The 19868-nt window shown below is 44.3% G+C and overlaps 2 protein-coding genes across 7 annotated transcripts in view; one reads left to right on the top strand and one right to left on the bottom strand.

Annotated features, from left to right (window-relative positions):
* Positions 1-5158, bottom strand: part of CEP95 (centrosomal protein 95) — a 31278-nt gene extending 26120 nt beyond the window's left edge. For 2 of the 5 annotated variants that reach the window (XM_075014551.1, XM_075014552.1), the window contains exons 1-2: positions 5044-5158; positions 3022-3150 (exon numbers count right to left, since the gene is read on the bottom strand). In XM_075014551.1, coding sequence (XP_074870652.1) covers positions 3022-3150; positions 5044-5125 — 211 coding nt within the window. In that variant the 5' untranslated portion in view covers positions 5126-5158. Of the gene's footprint in view, positions 1-621; positions 671-3021; positions 3151-4927; positions 5001-5043 lie in introns of those variants that run through there. The other 3 variants (XM_075014554.1, XM_075014556.1, XM_075014555.1) reach the window with 2 other exon arrangements.
* A 5964-nt stretch (positions 5159-11122) lies between these two features.
* Positions 11123-19821, top strand: DDX5 (DEAD-box helicase 5). Of its 2 annotated transcripts, XR_012648233.1 has the most exons (14): positions 11123-11278; positions 12627-12792; positions 13002-13098; positions 13188-13321; positions 13414-13479; positions 13985-14126; positions 14212-14372; positions 14555-14727; positions 15019-15129; positions 15509-15570; positions 15652-15711; positions 16945-17169; positions 17511-18758; positions 19690-19821. XR_012648233.1 is itself a non-coding variant. In XM_075014293.1 (13 exons), exons 1-13 carry the CDS (start codon positions 11253-11255, stop codon positions 17891-17893), a joined length of 1806 nt encoding a protein of 601 aa, XP_074870394.1. In that variant the 5' UTR covers positions 11123-11252; the 3' UTR covers positions 17894-19821. The 2 variants fall into 2 exon arrangements, 1 of the variants encoding a protein (XP_074870394.1); XM_075014293.1 differs by having other exon boundaries at positions 17511-19821.
* The last annotated feature ends 47 nt before the right edge of the window (positions 19822-19868 follow it).

The following is a 19868-nucleotide window of genomic DNA, read 5'->3' as shown; positions in this document are numbered from 1 at the left end:
ATAAACTGGACCGATTTTCACTCTTCAGTCAGAGCTATTGTTTTAGCATGGCTGTGGATGGGCCTGTCATTTTTTTTTTTGTGTGGAAAAAGCACCAAAAAAACCCAAACAGACACCAAAGCGCTCACACAGCCAAGCAGGATAATTTGAGATAAGAGGACTTCTCCCTCAAAATAATTACTCCAGCTCTGCCAATCTCCTGATTTCAAGGTCAAAAAGGAATGTGTGTGAACAAGGCACAGCTTATTAGCTGCTTATCTGAAGGCTCCTTTTGCAATACTGTGGCTGCGTACTGTGGCTGTAAATGAGAACACTCCCTATCCCAATGCTGTAGCTGTGTGAATGAGATTATCCAACATTACTTACTTAGACATTAAAATGTCAAAAAAACCTCCAGTGTAGACATAGCCTCTTTAAGGCCTGGTTTACACTAGACAAGTGTACCAGTAGAGCAGGGGTGAGCAAAGTTTTTACAGAAGGCCCTCCAAACTATCTAACAACATCTAAACCAATGGAAATTTGTTATGTTCACATGGAAAATTAAAAAAAAACAACCCTTTCAGCATGTATCAGTTTAAGGGAGGCAGCAACATAAAGTGCAATGAGAGAGAGGATACTCACTATACAGATGAAGGCAAAGCATGTTTGAAGAAGAGCCACCTTCTTCAGCCTTCCCAGGCAGATATTAAAATAAAAAAATTCACTGTTTAAATAGCACTCCAAACTTCAGCAGATCCAGGTAGTTAACAGTAACAGCTCCCTGCTTTTTAAACTGCTCCCCCCACCTTGCCCAGCCCTCCTTGACAAGCTTTTAAAGTAAACAAAAGAACTAAACAAAACAAAAAAATAAAACCACTATAATTGCACTTTAAAAAAAAGCCTGGACTCTCTTGGGGAAACTGAAGCCAGGGACTATGCCACTAAAAGATTACCTCAACTCAGTTGCCGCTGCAAAATGTGTGTTGGGGATGGGACCGGGGCCAGGACCAGAAACGACAGCAGGGACTATGGGGAGTGGGGCAAGCAAGTGGGCAGCTGAGCCAAAAGAGGCTGAAGGGAGGGATCTGAGGACCCCTGTGGATGTAAGAGAGGAACAGAAATGAAGCTGCCCTCTGCCAGCAGAGAGGCAGGAAGCACAGGAGCACAACACAGCTGTGCACAGAAATAGCCCCCATGGGGGAGGGGGAAGCAGATTGTGCTCCCCCCCATCCCCGCACCTGCCAGTTTGCACACCCCTGCAGTAGAGGCTGGTTTGTTGGTATAGCCAGTCAACATTCAGTCCTGTAGCACCTCAAAGACTACCAATTTTATGAGGTAATTTATTAGGAAATTGTGTCTTTGAGGTGATACCAGACTGCTTGTTTGTTTTTTGTGAAGCTACAGCCTAACACGGCTACTCATCTGAGGGTATAGCTCATACCACCAAAAAATAAAGTGGGGGGGGGGCAGTTTACCAATATAGTTTATACCAATTCAGCAGCAAGCAAAACAAGATATACCAGCTAAATTAAGCACTGTATCTACACTCGGGCTCCTGTTGGCAAAGAAAAATGTCCAAAAGCCCACAACCTTAATTATACAGCAATGCCAGCAAAAGCCAGAGTAGAAATGGCCTAAGACAATACTTCCAGAGGTGGGACTAGTTCCCAAAAAATTACCTGAGTAGAAGTGCAGCTGCTTTCACTTCTGGGTACTTGAGTACCAGAAAGATGTACTGTGCACGTGATTAATTTTACTCAAGTAGTTTTCCCAGAGGGACATTAGTGACTTATCTTTAAGTACACACACAGCATCTGTATTTTTACTCAAGTAACTTTTTTTTTGGGGGGGGGGTAACAGCAACGAAGGGTCCTGTGGCACCTTACAGACTAACAGAAAAGTTTTGAGCATGAGCTTTCGTGAGCACAGACTCACTTCACTTTTTGCATCATTGAATATTTCATTGGGTCACATTCATTATGTTTTCTTCACATCCACAAAGGGTGAATAAGCAACCCTGAAAGCTTACATTCTTCCAAAAGTGATGGGGCTACCAAACTAGTACTTATATATCAAGGTATCAATTATTGATGAACCTGAGCAATGCTTGGGTATTTGAATGTTAAACTATGCAGTGTGTTTTAGACATACACATGATCAGGTCCCTAGCAAATTCATGGTCCATTTTGGTCAATTTCATTGTCATAGGATTTTTAAAATCATAAAGGTCATGTCAGCTGTTTAAATCTGAAATTTCAATGTTATTATAGGGCTCTCATTCAAAAAAGGAGTTGATGTGGACAGGGGGTGTCCACAAGGTTCTTTTGGGCAGTGGTTGTAGAACTGATACCCTTACACTTCTGTGCTGGTGCTGTCTACATAGCTGGGTAGCTGCTGCTGGCCAGAAGCCCAGGTCTTATGGCAGAGCCACTACCAACAGTAGCACACAAGTAAGCATGGCATAATACTGCCACTACTGTCTTGCTGCCTGCAGAGCCAGTTGCCATTCTCCAACTACCCAGCTCTGCAAGCAGCTATGCAGAAGTAAGGCTGACATACTATGATATTACCACCTTTACTTTTGTGCTGCTGCTGGTAGGGCACTACCTTCAGGGCTGGGCACCCAGCCAAGAAACACCACTTTCCACCTGCCCAGGTCTGAAAGCAGGACAGAAGTAAGGGTGGCAATGGCACAATCTCCCTAAAATAATGATATGACCCTCCTGAAATGTCCTTTTGGATCAGGAGACTCCCCCCAGTTTGAAAAATAGTCTCACCCACAAAATCTGTATAGTTTAAGATAAAACCACACAAACACCAGATTTCACAGTCTGTGTTGCATTTTTCCTGGTTACAAATTTGGTAGGACCCTACATATTCTACTGGCATCCATTTACTTTATGAATTTCATGTTTGAAAATGTGTCGTTGGAACTTGAGAAATTAATAATTTTTCTCCTACCACACTTCTATTTATGTATGTATACAGAGAGACATGAAAGAAGGGCACCAGAGACACAAATTATATAGGATCTTTTCCTACCTGGTACTTTTTCTCCCAAGATTGACTCATAAAGACCAACAAATACATTAGCATCACATTCTGAGAGCTTCGTCACATGCAGGTTTATGTGACATTTCGTAAGAAGATCATTGGCGACATCAACCCAGTCTATTAAAAAAGTTAAAACATGTAAATGCTTTAGCTAGAAAAGGTAAGTCGCAAACCCTTTCAATGTACTGTGTGATAAAGGGAGACTCCCAGCTACAGGTTCATGTTTTGCAAATAGGAAGTGTCCCTTTACGTCTGCCAAAGAATTATGTAGGCATTTATTTACTGGTGGGAGCAGAAGACAGGAGTGAAACACAGCCCTTTAATCCTCAAATTGCTTTTCATTATGGAAATTGGATAGTCCTTGTTTTTTGGACAGAAAAATAGGAGGGAAAGCTAAGTATAATATAACCCTTGAGCTGAAAATTCTATCTGTACAGTTTAACAATACTTAAATTTGTTGCCTTCCAATTAGTAAAGCAGCAAGAGTCTTCTCATATCCTGATCTGATTTTCTCCTTCAGCAGGTGAAGTGAATCTACAAGGGAGGTTGACACTACTACAATCTACCTTCTGGATTTCAACTGAGCATGACCGGTAGTGTTGTCTTAAATCTAAAGTGACCATCCATCCCACATTGTGTGGGACGGTCCCATATTTGGGATGCCAAAAAGGCATCCCAACTAATTTTTTAGAAGAGATTAACTGTCCTCTATTTAGACCCTCAGGGGTTGGGGGGACGGGAGCCCTTGTGGCTGCCGCTTTCCCAGGGCTGGGTGCACAGGACAGCTCCCCAGAACTTGGTGCAGCCAGGGAGAGCTGCTCCTCCCCTCGCATATCTCCATGTCCCATATTTGGGACACGGAGATATGGTCCCCCTACCTAAACTGAACACACGGGGTGCTTCCTGTTGATGCTGGTACTCCTGCTCCTTGGGGGGAGGAAAGTCATTGGGAGCATTTGCTGCTGTTGACCTTCAGCAGTGAAAATGGCACAAAAGCTCAAATTGAGGTATACTGACTCCAGCTAAGTAATTAACATTGCAGGAGCTGGGCATCTTAGTTGAACCTTCCCCTATAGCATAAGCCAAGCCTAGATTGGCCCCCAAAGCACTTACCCTTATGTTTCATAGTCATATTAGGAAATTAAAGGATACCTCTTGGTCATAAGAGAAGAAAAGAGGAACAGTTTCAGGGCAGAGGGACAATAAAAAAAAAAAAAAAAAAAAAAAAAAAACACACAGTGACAACTACCCCCCCAGTCCAGAATGGGGCCACAAACAAGAGGCAGGTGGTGGTGATGTACTGAGTTACTTAACATTTAACAGCAACAAGGGGTCCTGTGGCACCTTACAGACTGACAAATGTATGAGCATAAGCTTTTCTGGGCAAAGACCCACTTCGTCAGATGCAGACGAAGTGGGTCTTTGCCCACGAAAGCTTATGCTCATACATTTGTTAGTCTTTAAGGTGCCACAGGACCCCTCGTTGCTTTTGCACATCCAGACTAACACCGCTACCCCTCCGATACTTAACATTTACAGCGTGTCTTACCCACGAAAGCTCATAACCCCACCCCAGGTCCAAGACCTGCCACGGCAACGCAACAGCAGCGCCTACAGTGAGCTCAAGGGCGCGGACGAAGAAGGCTAGGGGAACGCCGGCGCCCAAGCTTGGCACTCAGGAGACCTCAGCTCAATTCCCACCTCGCGCGCCCTCTGTAACCCTGGGCTACTCGCATAACCTGTCTATGCGCGGCGAAGAAATCAGGGTGAAAAGGAACCCCTGAAGAAGCTCGAATGGGGGGGGGGCGTAGCCAGGCAGCTCCCGGAACCCTCACCACCCATCTCCCACTAGATCCTCCCCACCGCCGGTGGGCCTCCCCTCTTAACCCCCCACCTGTCTCCTTTGAGCTGCCCATGGTGTATTCACGAGCCCGCACCGCCAACACTCCCAAACATCACCAGGCAGCCCGCCCAACAACCCAGCCCCCGCCCTCCAGGATATTTAAATACCGCGTTGCGTTTCCTCCGCAATGATTGGTAAATCCGGAGGCGGAAGAGGCGGGACTTCCTGCCGCGTTTCCCCGTTTTTCATGTTTTAAAACGTTTTTTCCCGTTTTCCGTTCGGGGCTGATGTTGTCACCGTCTCGGGTTTTAATTAAACAGTGGTTACGTTTGTCACTATTTATAGTTAGCCGCCGCGTCTGCACTGGTCGCTATAGAAACCGAGTGGTAAAGCGGGCGACGTAACGCTCTCCTCTGGGTCACGTGATGCTGGCCAACCCTTCCCCGCCCACTCCTTCGGCCTTCAATAGGGGTTGCAGTTGCACTGTTCCGCACTCGGACGGTGCAGGAGTACACCCATGTGCAGCGTGGGAGCCCCGGCCCTAGGTGGATGAGGCGGGGGGCTTCAGTGGGACCTCCCGCCATGGGGAGTGTTACCGGGGAACCCACAGGAGAGGCCTGCGCAAGCCAGACTGGTCACCCCCCACCGAGGCAAGTAGCTATAGGACCGTGGTGAGATTCCCAGAGTGGATGACGACCCAATTTTTCATGGGTTGTCAGTGCCGGCTTAGATTTGCTGAGCCATGAGGCCAAAGCTGGGGGCTAGACACAGTGCACATCAAACTGTGGAACTTGTTGCCGGGTATCACCAAAACTATAACGAGTTAAAAACAACTCATTAAGTCAATGGAGGATAGGTCCATCAACAACTATTAGCTAGCATGGTAAGAGATGGAGCATCATATGCTAAGTGTCCCTGGCTTCTTTTGACAAAAGCTGAAAGCAGACAACAGGGAATGGATCACTTGATTACCTGTTCGGTTGACTCCCTCTGAAGGACCTGGCATTGGCCACTGTCAGCAGACAGGATATTGCGCTAGATGGATCATTGGTCAGACCCAGTATGGTCATTGTTCTATTCTTATTTTATGGTGCTGATCATCCTGTTATCTAAATGTGTCACAAACATTAATTTATCCTTGCAACTCCAAGGAAGTAGGAAAATATTGCATCTGATAAAGCGGGTCTTTGCCCACGAAAGCTTATGCTCCAAAATATCTGTTAGTCTGTAAGGTGCCACAAGACTTCTTGTTGACATTTTACAGATAGTTTAGCTGTGCCTCAGTTTCCTTATCAGACTCATTAAATGTGAATATGAGAATCTGTCATAGAATTGGGAAGCAAACTCACATCTCCTGTATTCCAACCCAATGCATTCATCACAAAACTATTGTTTCCCTAGGCTACCTTTCTTCCATTATGAAAGGTCTTTTTAAATTATGTGATTAGAACATATATGTATATTAAACAAGTATACAGACTGGGTACCATGATCAGCAGTGAAATAATTAACAATATTATTCAAACTCTATCATAACAGCCTTTGAGTTACTACCCATTTGAAATGAAGGGCTTCTAAGATCAATGGAGGAATTCACATTCTAAGAGTTATTGTCTCAGTCAGCCAGTAGGGATACAGCCTCAAAGTTATTTTCACAAGCAAACTTTCATTATGTTTTAAAATAGCAGGAATAGTTGAAAATATCTGGAATATACAGGCCCTTATAAGAGGTTATATGATTAAAGGACTCTAACAAACAAAAGACTGAAAAGGAATGTACACTGTGCATTTTTAAAACCCAAATGCACTTCTGTGCTCTAGGGCACTTCTTGTGGGAATGGGACACATCCTACTTAGTTTGCTTCATTAACTGGTCCTACTACTGACAAGTAACTCCCTCACCATATGTAAACACTCAATTCTGTTTTTCATTTTCATTTTCATCTGATGGAGTTTTACCCATGAAACACTCATGACTTAATAAATTTGTTAGTCTCTCTAAAGTGCCACAGGTTTGCTTGTTATTTGCAACACCCCTGACTATCATGGCTCCCCCTCTGAGACCCATACTCAGAGTTGTTTTTGTCAAACTGGGTGGACATACCTAGCAGGGTTTCATAGTGGTCAGTACTGGGTTCAATGCTATTATTTGAATTAATAGCTTGAGTAACAGACCAGAGAAGAAGCTTATAAAATTTGCTGATGACACTAAGCTTGGAGAAGTTTGCAAGCACTTTGGAGGACAGGAGAAGAACTGAAAACCACCTTGACAAATTGGAGAATTGATCTAAAATCAAGTTAAAAAACAGTCATATACCATCTTAAAGACTAATAATAGTATTTTTTAGGTAATGAGCTTTTTGGGGGGCAGACCCACTTCTTCAGATCTGGAGAATACTGATAACTCAGCGAAAGAGAATTTAAAAGAGAAAAAATGAAAGGAAAAAACACTTCACAAATAAGCTGTATAGGGTGGAAGGTCTTGGCAGTCACTCAACAACGAGTGGGACGTCTTCATGTCACCCTCCTATTTATGAGTCTGTTGATGGCTGATCAGCCCAATTCTGGACCTGCAGATTTTATGAAAGAAGAGGCAGGTGTTAGCAGCTGTTGGAGGGGCACAAGGCAGTTTTTGGTGCTCTTTTATTTTCTGCCTCACCTTGTCTGGACTGCAGCGGGATCTGTCAAATTGTGCCACCTCCTTATGGATTACCATTCTCCACTGGGGACAGTCTTGGGCGAGTTTCTCCCAAGTGTCTACACCAATTCTGCACTTTTTCATGTGTGACTTCAGCATGCCCTTATCGCTTTTGGTGGTCCCCAACATTCCCCTGTCCCTCCTCCAATTCAGAAAAAAGAATCTGCTTTGGAAGGCACTGATCAGACATCTAATTCCTGTGACCAGTCCAACGAAGTTGTTGATGAATGATAACGGCTTCAATGCTGGTCATGTTCAACTCTTCCAGGACTCTTGTGTTCGTGCACCTATCCTCCCAAAAGATATTTAGGTGACGAGCTCTTTTTGGGGCAGACCCACTTCTTCAGATCTGGAGAATACTGATAACTAAGAGAAAGAGAATTAAAAAAAGAGAGGGAAAAAAATGAAAGAAAAAAGCCTGATGAATGAGCTATATAGGGTGGAAGGAGGTAGTTGGGGAAGGGAGAAGGAAAACTAGCCTCTGCAAGTGTCTGTTAAATGGGAGGCCTGGGGTCACTACTAACATCAAATGTTGATAACTGATTGATATCTTTGTTGAGTCCATGGTGATAGGCCTTAGATTTGAAAATAAATCCCAATTCAGATCTCTCCCTTTATAATCTGGTGTTAAAATCTCTTTGTTTTAAAACACACACATTTAAGTGTTGAATACTGTGTTTTGCAGAACTGAAATGCTCACTCACCAGTTTGTGTGTATTAGCTGGGCTTGCCTCTTTGTGGCAGGGAGCAGGGACAACTAGTGCCCGTGGGGGGGCAGAGGTGACTGACGCCTGTGTGGAGGCATCGTCAGGAGGCCCTGCATCGGGCAAGGGGGCAGCCAGTGAGCTCCTGGATTGGTAAGGCAGCCAGTCTGGTCCTTACAGCCTGCTGGCAGTGAAGGGATCTCTCTCGAACAGGAGTGGGGAGGTAAATGGCACTGAGCGCATGGACTGGGCAAGACTTACCTGCAGCGGCTCCATGGATGCAGGCTTAGGGCAGTGGAAGAAAAGAGGGCATTTGGCCAGGTTCTATGCTGGCTCCAAGTGCCTGCACCCTGGCTGGACCCTGCCCTGGCTGCAGACTGGCTGCCATTGGCTCCCTGATTGGCCAGTGGCCCACTGTGGCTAGAACTTGCAGTCCCTGCTCCAGGTTGGCTGAGATATGGTGCCTGGGCAGCCAACCCTGTCAGGGAGGAGCCTGGGGTGAAGTGGAGAATGGGGCTTCTTTGACTGGTAGGAGTCCTGGGAGTGTGCACTCCCCTCCCCCTCTGTTCCTACCAGTATTGCTCAATAGGGTGCCCCCACCTCCCCCTCTGGGTGGCCCTCCCTGCACCTTGCCTCCCACAGACACCAATAACCCCTTGACCCTGCCTACTCCCATAGACACCAGTGACCCCTGCCCCCCATCCTGCCACAGGCTAGTCAACCCACCATCCCCTCCTGCCACAGGCATCGCTGACCCCTGCCCCTGCCCAAGATACCAGTCCCACCTACCCTGTCTCCTGCCATAGACAATGGGGCTCTGGGAGACATTCACACTGACTACAGTGGGATGGATGAGAAGATGGGCAGGTGGTGAGCCGAGGGGCTGCAGTTGGCGGGGGCAGTGGGAGGGGGTGGGGACAGGGGGAAGGAGCATACAGGTGTAGTGGGAAGAGGGGAAGGTGGAAGGGCTGCGGGTGTGCACTCAGGAGGGTGGGAATGTTCACACTGACTACAGTAGGACAGACATATGGACACCTCTCAATTTATAGTAGTATAGATTCAGATTCCTAATGTCTGATTTGTGTCCATTCATTCTTTGGCAAAGTGATTTGTCGGTCCTTTTCTTTCTTTTTTTAATTCTTTCTCTCAGTTATCAGTATGCTCCAGATCTGAAGAAGTGGGTCTGTCCCACAAAAGCTCATTATCTAATAAATAATATGAATAATATTTTAGTCTTGAAGGTGCTACATGACTGCTTTTTTTGTTTTGTGAAAATACAGACTGACAGCTACCTCTCTGAGACTAAAATCAAGATGGAACTCAATAAAAACAAGTGCAAAGAATTCATTTAGGAAGGAAAAATTAAATGCACAACTACAAATAGGGAATAATTGTCTAAATAGTAGTACTGGTAAAAAGGATCTGGGGTTACAATGGATCACAAATTGAACATTTTAACAATGTGATGCAGTTAGAAAAAAAGCTGGTACAATTCTGTGATATGTTAAAAAGAGTGCTGTATGTAAGACACACAAGGTAATTGTCCTGCTCTGCTCCGTAATTGTGACTCATAAACTGGAGTTAGTGTGCTTAAATCTGGTATCAAACTTCAGGTGAAAAAATATGTATACACTGGAGAAAGCCTAAAGGTGAGCAATAAAAATGATAAAAAGATTTGTTTTTAAATCTGACCTTTGAAAAAAGGTTGTTGTTTTTTTTAACTTTGGCATATTTATTTTTGAAGAAGGAAGCCTGGGGGGAGTCTGATAACTAGTGTGAAATATATCAGAGGTAGCTGAGTTAGTCTGTATCTTCAAAAACAATCTCCTCTGACAGGCCCCCACTCATGCATCTGACAAAGCGGGTCTTTGCCCAGGAACGCTAATGCTCCAAAATATCTGTTAGTCTATAAGGTACCCCAGGACTAGCTTGAAATATTTTAAAGGCCTGTTGTAAAGAGGACCATCAACGATTGTACTCCATGAACGCTGTAATGGACTTAGTCAATGGCAGAATTTAGGCTAGGTACCAGGGAAACGTTCCAAACAATAGCACTGGAACAAGCTTTCCAAGGAAGCTGTGAACTCGTCATTGTTACAAGCTTTCAAAGAACAGGCTGGGCAAATATCGCTTAGGGCTGATCTGGGTTTATCCTGCCTCAGTTCAGGTTTCTGGCGTGATGACCTTTCCAGGTCCCTTTCAGCCCTACTTCTGTATGATTCGAAGTAAAACTCTTGCCAGTCTGCTACGAGGAAGAGTCACATGAACCTGAATTGAAGAGAACTGTGCGAACAATACCTTGGAACAGCCATGTCCCAAGCTGGGTCTGCTTGGGTGTGAGTGGGTTTGTTCCCCACGAAGGTCTCAGGGAAGGGAGAGGGACTGTGTTGCGCCCCGGTGGTCACGTTCCCCGTCCATCAAATAAGAGGGACGGGGCTACAAAGCACACAATAGGACAATGATGACAGGGCCATGTGGGGGATGGGTGAGCACGAGTGGGAGTGCGCAGGCGCGGGCGGCTCGCGCTGTGGGAAGCGTGGGCGGGAAAGGCTGAAAGGAGGAAAGGACAGCGCCCTAAGGCGCCTAAGGCACGGAACGGGGGGGTGAGGGGCTAGCACTGACGGTAGCGCGAGCCACACCCGAAGAGGAAGGTGAACTTCCGGCAGCTAGCGCACAAACCAGCCAGCGAGCGGGCTACGGAAAAGAGAAATAGAGAACCTCGGCGCTCGTGGTCACGCCCACAGAAGGGGGGTGGGGGAATCTAAGCGACTCGCGCTGTGACGCATGAAAGAGGGGTGGGATTTGCGGACACTTCACGAACCGGCTCCCAGCATTCCCTACGGCGCCGGCTATATAACCGGCGTCCGGCTGGCTGGACACTCCCCATTCATTAGAGTCACTGGTGCCCTACGATCTTGCTGTACCTGTTGCCGTTTGCTTTAGTGCTCGGGCTCCTTCATCCGCCACCATTGCTATGCCTGGATACGACATGGACAGAGGGTGAGCCTGCAGTCCCGCCCGGCGCTTGCCGCCGTTTTCTTCCCTGCGTCCGTACCGACCGTTGAACAATGTAAAATGGCGGCGGAGATGAGAGTCTTCCCTAGCTTTCCGCGGGTGGTGGGAGGAGGCCGCTGGCCGTGAAGGACGATGCCTGATCCCTTGGGGGAAGGCAGCGGGGCGGGGGGAGTGGGATGTCCGCGGGAGGAGCGGTAGATGAGCTCCGGCGTTGGGGACCGATTATGCGCTTAGCTACAGTCTGTGCTGTGCAATTTGCCTTCTGACGGCTCGGGTTAGTCGGCTCTGCGGCGAGAGGGGGTTGGAGAGCTTCCCCCCCCCCGCCGCAGATGAAGCGGGTGGTGGAGGTACAGGTTTTCCGGATGCGCAGCTCGGGGAGCCCCGGGCTGACGGAACCGCGATTGGCGGGTTAACGGGTCGTACAGGCGCCTCCCTGGCGCCGGAGACCGCCGCGAGGTACCTGGCGTCTGGGGCAGAAGCCGGCCGGTTCCCGCTTGTGTTGTGTGAACGGATGTTAATGGCCGGCCCCGCCATGCGGTGACTGAGGGGAAATCAAAATGCCGGCGGCGGCTGTTGCTGCTGCTGCAGCCTTTGTTCCTCCCCCTCCCCGCCCAGCCCGGATTCTAAAATGGCAGCGGCTGGAAAATGTGGCGTAGACAGAAATGAGAAACAAAGGAAACAGCCGCGGCCGCTCCGCCATGGTCCCCATGGGGGCGGGGGCGTTCCCCGCGCTCGTCCTCCCAGGCGGGACGGACTGGCACACAGCCTGCAGGGGCACCTAAACCGCCGTAGCGTCTGCTGCTCTGGGGGCGCGATGGGGGGCAAAAGCGCTTCGCTCCCTAACGGGGTTGCGGCGCGGCGGCGGTGATTTCTGTCGAGGCTTTTTGTTGAGAGGTGCCCCAAGTGAGGATCTCCGTGGGGCTTCAGCTTCTGGTGACCGGGATTGCTTCTTTAAACGGATGCGTTTGTTTAAAACGCACACATAAGAACCCCCAGGCAACCGCTTACGGGAATGTTGTCTCTAGGTTTCATAACGCCCCACCCACGCACTCATCGGCTTTCTTCGGTCTCTGACGCACGCTGGGAGTGTCACATCTATTACTAAGGCATTTGGTTGGGCTGGCCTGTTTAATGGTTTCCAGCCATTTACTTATTTGTAAATACATAGATCCCATGTATTTAAATGCTTGATAACATTGTGCCTTCAAATACATATGAATGCTAACTAGTCATTTGATAATGATGATCTTAATTTTGATCTAGCCTACTTGTCACCTATGGAGGCAGAGTAGAATTTGCAAAAAAACTTCAAATGTTTTTAATACTTTTTCAGGTTTGGTGGCCCTCGGTTTGGAGGAAGCAGAGGTGGACCATTATCTGGAAAGAAATTTGGAAACCCTGGTGAGAAACTTACAAAAAAGAAATGGAACCTAGATGAGCTGCCCAAGTTTGAGAAGAATTTTTATCAAGAGCATCCTGATGTGGTTAGACGCACTGTGGTATGTACCTTGGTGGTTACTTGCCTTATTAAATTTGGTTATTCTTTAGAAATTGTCAATTACCATGCTTTTTAGTTGGTGGGACATGAATCAATAGCTTTAGGAAAAAATTGCACTCAAAAAGTAGATGGTATGAGTGAATTGCAGTTTTGCTGTCGGTCTTTTAAAGGCTTACATAAAGTTGATGAATGCAACTATTTGTTTTGCAGCAAGAGGTTGAACAGTACAGAGCAAGCAAAGAAATCACCGTGAAGGGGCATACCTGTCCAAAACCACTTATAAATTTCTACGAAGCTAACTTTCCTGGTAAGTACGAATTTCAGTATAGCAAAGGAGGTTCACTTAGATTTTTCTGAAATGCAAGCATTGGCTATTTCATTGGTTCTCATTTGCAGCAAATGTTATGGAAGTAATTCAGGCACAGAATTTCACTGAACCGACTGCTATTCAAGCACAAGGGTGGCCTGTTGCTTTGAGTGGACTGGATATGGTTGGAGTAGCACAAACTGGATCGGGGAAAACTTTGTCTGTAAGTTGATGTTAAACCAGAAATCTATTAATCTGCAAATCCAGTTATATCTGAAATGCACGAATAATGTTTTCTTCCTTGTTTTCAAACAGTACTTGTTGCCTGCCATAGTGCATATAAATCATCAGCCATTCCTAGAGAGAGGAGATGGACCTATTGTAAGTATAAGAATGTGACTTCTTGTGTTGAAGAGGAATCTTAAACCCAAATTGGGAGGTGGGGGAAATACTTAAAGTTTACAGTACAGTAGCATTTATAGATCATCAGTTTTTTGTACATTAACTAGTGCAGCAGCGTAAGTTATGTTGTGTAAACTCTGTTCTCTGTTTTAAGGCTTAGTTGAAGAGTTTAGCCAGAGTAGGGCTTTCAGTATTTCTGTTGGAAGTATGCTTCTTAAAACAAGAATATTAACTTGGGGACAATGCCTTTGTTGCAAAAGGTGGCTGGTTTGAGGATACTTGCTGATGACAAAATAGACAGGGGTAATTGTCCCATCTGCTATTAAGAGATAATGGATAACAAGTAAAACTTCCTTGTTTCCCTTTGCTCAGTGGGCAACATAGAACTTAGAATTTTGGAGCTCTTCTCTAAATTTGGAAATATTGAGACTGTGTGCTTGCTTACATTGATAGTGAGCTGATTTGATATTGATCATGTTTACAGTGTCTGGTGCTGGCACCAACTCGAGAACTGGCTCAACAAGTGCAGCAAGTGGCTGCAGAATACAGCAGAGCATGTCGTTTGAAGTCTACTTGTATTTATGGAGGTGCTCCAAAGGGACCCCAAATTCGTGATTTGGAAAGAGGTATGAATTAATGTGTTACTCTGTAGATGTGGACAATGTAGAAAATATCTTTTAGATATGCTAATCTCGGTGTGCTTGGTTTAAGGTGTGGAAATCTGTATTGCAACACCTGGAAGACTCATAGACTTTTTAGAAGCTGGAAAGACCAATCTCAGGAGATGTACTTACCTTGTACTTGATGAAGCTGACAGAATGCTTGACATGGGATTTGAACCTCAAATCAGAAAAATCGTAGATCAGATTAGGGTATGTAGCCCTTTATTGAACCAAATTTCATTTGACATTACCCACCTTTTTGTTTTAATCATAATCTTTTGAATTAAATCCAGCCAAATTAACATTAGTTGGCTTGGATTCATTAACTTTATAGCTTGTTACAGCACGCTATTATGTGGTTCAAATGATAAAGAAACTCAATGTATCTTCAGCCTGACAGGCAGACTCTAATGTGGAGTGCAACGTGGCCCAAAGAAGTTAGACAGCTTGCTGAAGACTTTTTGAAAGAATATGTACACATCAACATTGGGGCATTGGAACTAAGTGCAAACCACAACATACTTCAGATTGTGGATGTATGTCATGATGTAGAGAAGGATGAGAAGTAAGTAGTCACCTGAAACTTGTTTATGCTTCCAAAGCTTGTTTTGTGGTGAGAAAATTTAGTTCTGTAAGTTATCTGTCTTCATGGTGGGAAGGGAGGGAGTTGTTTGATAGATCAGAACGGAACATAGTTCTATTTAAGTTGTTCACTGGGAAGCATTTTCTGTCAAAGTATGGGATTTAACTTTTAAAATTGGATTTAATTATTTAAAGTCAAACTGACTTGCTTGGTGTACTAAAGCAATTATATGCAAGTTCCGGGAGTCACTGTTTTGACTTTTTTCTTGCAAAGGCTTATTCGGTTGATGGAAGAAATTATGAGTGAGAAAGAAAACAAAACTATTGTATTTGTGGAAACCAAAAGACGCTGTGATGATCTTACCAGAAAAATGAGAAGAGATGGGTATGTTTCCTCAAAGTTTGAATATTTGCCATTCTAGATTAAGGTGTAGTTTAGAAGCTATCATGCAGTAGCTATCTTCTCACAAGTCACTTGGGGAGTAGCATCCAGCATAATCACATGCTCTTCTGATTGAACTTAAATCACTCTGACATTAAATGTCAGATGAACAGTACATCTAGCAAAATAAATCTGCCTTATAATCATGGCTGTATAAATTCATTAAGCATCTTTCATGTTCATTTTAGGGGCTTGAAACTGCTCTGCTTAAAAACATAAGAAAATGGAAGAGATTAGATGCATACTCATTTCAGTAATGCCTTAATTTGTTTTGTAGATGTATAATATCTCAAAGTTAATCATTCAGTTTAAATGTTTTCAGGTGGCCAGCAATGGGTATCCATGGTGACAAAAGTCAGCAAGAGCGAGACTGGGTTCTAAATGGTAGGTGCAACTCAAACTCTTCTTGGCTCTTGTCACATTTTTAATAGGTATAGATAAACTGACCAGATTGTTCTGTTTCAGAATTCAAACATGGAAAAGCTCCTATCCTGATTGCCACAGATGTTGCATCCAGAGGTCTAGGTTAGTACAACTACTGTAATGCCAGTTGCTGGAACATTTTTAAAGAAAGTTCATTGCTTTCTTTAACCTCTGCATTTTTCTAAGTTTTTTCACATAAAGGTGCAGTCTTTGTGGCAAGGCCTAGGCATGACAATCGGAGGACTCGAAGGGGATGGAGGACTAGTGGAATGATCGGCTGGCTGCTTCCAGTCGAGTAGAGAGGTGAAAGCTGAGAGCATTGTGTGCCAGTAATCTTCAAAAAGGCAAAGACCATCTTATAAACTACCACCCCACAAAACTGTTCTCTCATGAAATGGCAGTTGTCATTCACAGTTCACTTTGCCCTGGTATTTCTTTTCTGTCCCATGCTTTGCATGTTTTGCCATGGTACAGTGCTGTTAACTTTGTGCATACTGTTCACTGTGATCTGTGGGTCATTGAATTTCAGTGACTTGGCTGAAATGTCGAAGAAAATAATTATGAACTTCATTGTTCAATGAAATTCATTTCAACCTTGAAATGGAGAGAGCAGCTTTAAAATGTACTAAGCCTTGTACAAATTGGTGAGTACTGGCACATGAGATTTGAGAAAGTCCACCTCTCACTTTAGCAATGGCTTCTCCTTTTGAAAGTCAAAGTTCCTCCTTCACCTATACACCAGTCGTCATGTCGAGACCTGCCAGAGAGAGACACATTCTCAAGTGAACCTGGCTTCTTGGAAGCGCTTGCCTAGACGAGACACAGTGCATAAAAACAACTTGGTGACTTTGGGGGACAGGTATGTTTTTCTTGCAGCTGCGGTTGAAAGGTCTTGGCAAGACAAGCAGTGTGGTCCACTTTTTTTGGAGCTTCTGATGAGTGTGTGTATGTGAAGGACCTTGTGTGTTTTTACTCTAAGGTCCTCAAATGAGCACATGAAGAGGCTGCTGAGAGATTTAGTGGCCCTACTGCAAGAAGCATTCAGAAGTCACTTGATGATTGTAAGGGAACTCTTGAGTTGGGAATGACAAGCAAATGCATTCTCCTTTATGGTAAGGTTATTAGATCACTGGGTGGGTGATAAGATGGGTACAGATGGAGTGTTACATACTACTTCTCTTCCACAATACGCAAGCAAAAGGCAGGATTCTAACAACATTCTTTGCAGCCATTAGCGTCTTAAAAATACAGTTGTCTAACGTTTATTTTTGATTTGGCTGTTGTGGTGTGCAAAACTTTGTACATTCCTTTTTGCTACACTGCAACACTTTACAGATGTGGAAGATGTGAAATTTGTCATCAATTATGACTACCCTAACTCCTCAGAGGACTATATCCACCGAATTGGACGAACTGCCCGTAGTACCAAAACAGGCACAGCCTACACATTCTTTACTCCTAACAATATAAAGCAAGTAAGCGACCTCATCTCTGTCCTTCGGGAGGCTAATCAAGCTATCAATCCCAAATTACTTCAGCTGATTGAAGACAGGGGTTCAGGTAAATATTCCTCTTCTTACAAACTTTTCTTGTCCAATCAATTTTTTTGTAGCCTGGTGTATTGGGGGTTCTGTAGAATTAATACTTTGAGTTGAGTGGTGGTATGCCAAGGGTGTCTTTCAATATCGGGCAGTGTGCAGAGTAGAAAGCCATCTGTGATTGCAGTTGGTTTCTGGTCAAAACCTTTAACATGACAATACACTTAAACATTTCAAATGAAGGTTTGTGCATGGAACTGAGACCTCAAAGTGCAGATAAATATCTGGTGGTGAAAGGTACTAGACTTCCCCGTCTTTACGTGGTTACTGACATTTTTGGTATTTACACTTTCTTCTTCGCAGGTCGTTCCCGAGGTGATCGACGTGACAGATACTCTGCGGGCAAAAGGGGTGGATTTGGTTTTAGAGAGAGAGAGAATTTTGAGAGAACTTACGGTCCGGTAGGAAAGAGAGACTTTGGTGCAAAAGCCCAAAATGGTGGCTACAGTGCTCAAGCCTACAGTAATGGAACTGCATTTGGAAATAGCTTTGTCTCTGCTGGGTTGCAGACGAGCTTCCGAGCTGCTAGTACTCCTACAGCAGCTTACCAAAATGGTTATGATCAACAGTATGCAAGTAATATTGCAACTATGCACAATGGTATGAACCAACAGCAGTATGCATATCCTGCCACTGGTGCTGCTCCTATGATAGGTTACCCAATGCCAACTGGTTACACTCAATAACTTAGAAGTATATTTAAATGTCTGTTTTTTCATAATTGCTCTTTATATTGTGTGTTATCAAGACAGGATAGTTATTTAAGTAACTTACGGAAAATGCCGAAGTGACTACAGTGCAGCAGTAATTATGGTGCACTTCTTCGCTATTTAAGTTGAATATTTCTCTACATTCCTGAAACAATTTTTAGTTTTTTGTACTAGAAGATGCAGGCAGTGTTTTCACCAAGTAAATGTACAGTGATTTGAAATACAGTAACAGAGGGCAATGCATGGCCTTCCAATAAAGATATTTGAAGACTGAATTTTCTGTGAAATGGAAATTGTTTACTTCAAGTGTGCAAATTTACTTCAGTGGTACATGTGATAAATGTGTTTATATTAAATCCTTAGAAAGGCTTACTGCATGTCTTGGTTTATCCTCACAATAACAATCTTGATTTATTGGTAGAGAACTAGCTTTTAATCTGTTATAGTGCTGTGGCTTCGTTTTACTGGAAGTGGGCTTAAAATACACAACTTACGTGACTTTTGACCTTGCTTCTCAAACCAGGTGCATGTTCACTCCATGCCTTCGGCCAAAGGGCAAGAGTAGTTTTTGTATAATTGCATTTATATCTTGCCACTCGCTGACATAGCAGGTTCTTTAATTGCAGCGTATTGAAACTTACAATGGATGTTTTGCGTTGGCTAACAGATATTGCAATGTGGAATTTATTCTACGTACCTGGGAATTCAACATAGGCTAATGAAATCCTGAAATTACAGCTGGTGGAACACTGAACTCAGGACACAGCTGCTAATTACTGTGCACAGTAACAGAAGTAACTGTTCATGTTCATGGAATCCTGCTTACTAGACTCAAAACTAGGTAAACAAAAGGAAAATGTGGGACTCACCATGTACAGTACCTGTCTAGCGAGCAAGCTGTTGAGTATTTTAACACATCTAGAACAGTCACAGATAGGCAGCTGTGTTAATCTGGGTCTTTGCAAAATGAAAAAAGCAGTCCTGTATCACTTTTTGAAAATATGTATTAGGTGATGAACTTTCATGGGCCAGCCCCACTTGAGAATTTTCCGGCTCTAGAGAAGTAGGTGTGTCCTACAAAAGCTCATCAACTAACACATTATTTTAGGTCTTTAAAAGTGGTACAGGAGCCTTTTTCATTTAATTTAGAACTGTTATTCCTTAAACTACATCAAACTCTGTTACTGGCTCAAATTAATAACTTTCTGGGCACAGATAAGCCGTCGTTTGTGGGGCATAGATCCTTAAATGTAGGTATTGTAAAATTTATCTAGTGTCCCAAAATGGTGAATGGGATGTTGTCACTAGTCATATTATAGAGGAGAATTACAAAAGGTTTCCAAGAAAGCAGTTTGTCTCAAGTAAATCACATGGTACAATAGCAGTCTGGTTAGTATTGTGGGTCACACTACTACCTTGCTGAATGCTAACATTTCCAGGGTGGCTGCACCTTCTAGGCCCTGTACAAACAGTGAAAAGCTCATAACAGGTGACGGCTGGGAGGCTGAGGATAGACAATGGTCTTGACAGCTATTTGCAGGACTTGTCAAGAGGTGGAGTGGGCTTTTTCAGGAATCATGGGGGCGCAAAAAGGCTTTTCCAAGTAAGCGTGTGCTGTGGGCAGGGGTGGGGGGGAAACTTCCAGTCAAGCTTAGCCTAGTCAAAAAACAAGAGCTGGTCTTTACTTTTCAAATATTAAGTGCACTCAAAGATACCACTTACCAGCCTGTAATAATACTGGACTTGCAAGTAAGATTTGCTTTTCTGTTTAGGTCTATGGGCTCAAAGGATGCCTAATCGCTGGGAGCAACTCCTGCAAAACAGTTGATTTTGAAAGATAGTTGTATACTTTGAATTAATAACATGCTGTAGAAGTTGGTCAAATAAAATATTACCTCACTTCATCTTGTGTCTAATATCCTGGGACAACACTCCAAAGCCTAGGAGAGGC

This window comes from Carettochelys insculpta, chromosome 20, assembly GCF_033958435.1.
Source record: "Carettochelys insculpta isolate YL-2023 chromosome 20, ASM3395843v1, whole genome shotgun sequence".
NCBI classification, from domain to species: domain Eukaryota; kingdom Metazoa; phylum Chordata; order Testudines; family Carettochelyidae; genus Carettochelys; species Carettochelys insculpta.
The sequence above is the reverse complement of the archived record's forward strand: the minus strand, read 5'-3'. Positions and strand labels throughout refer to the sequence as shown.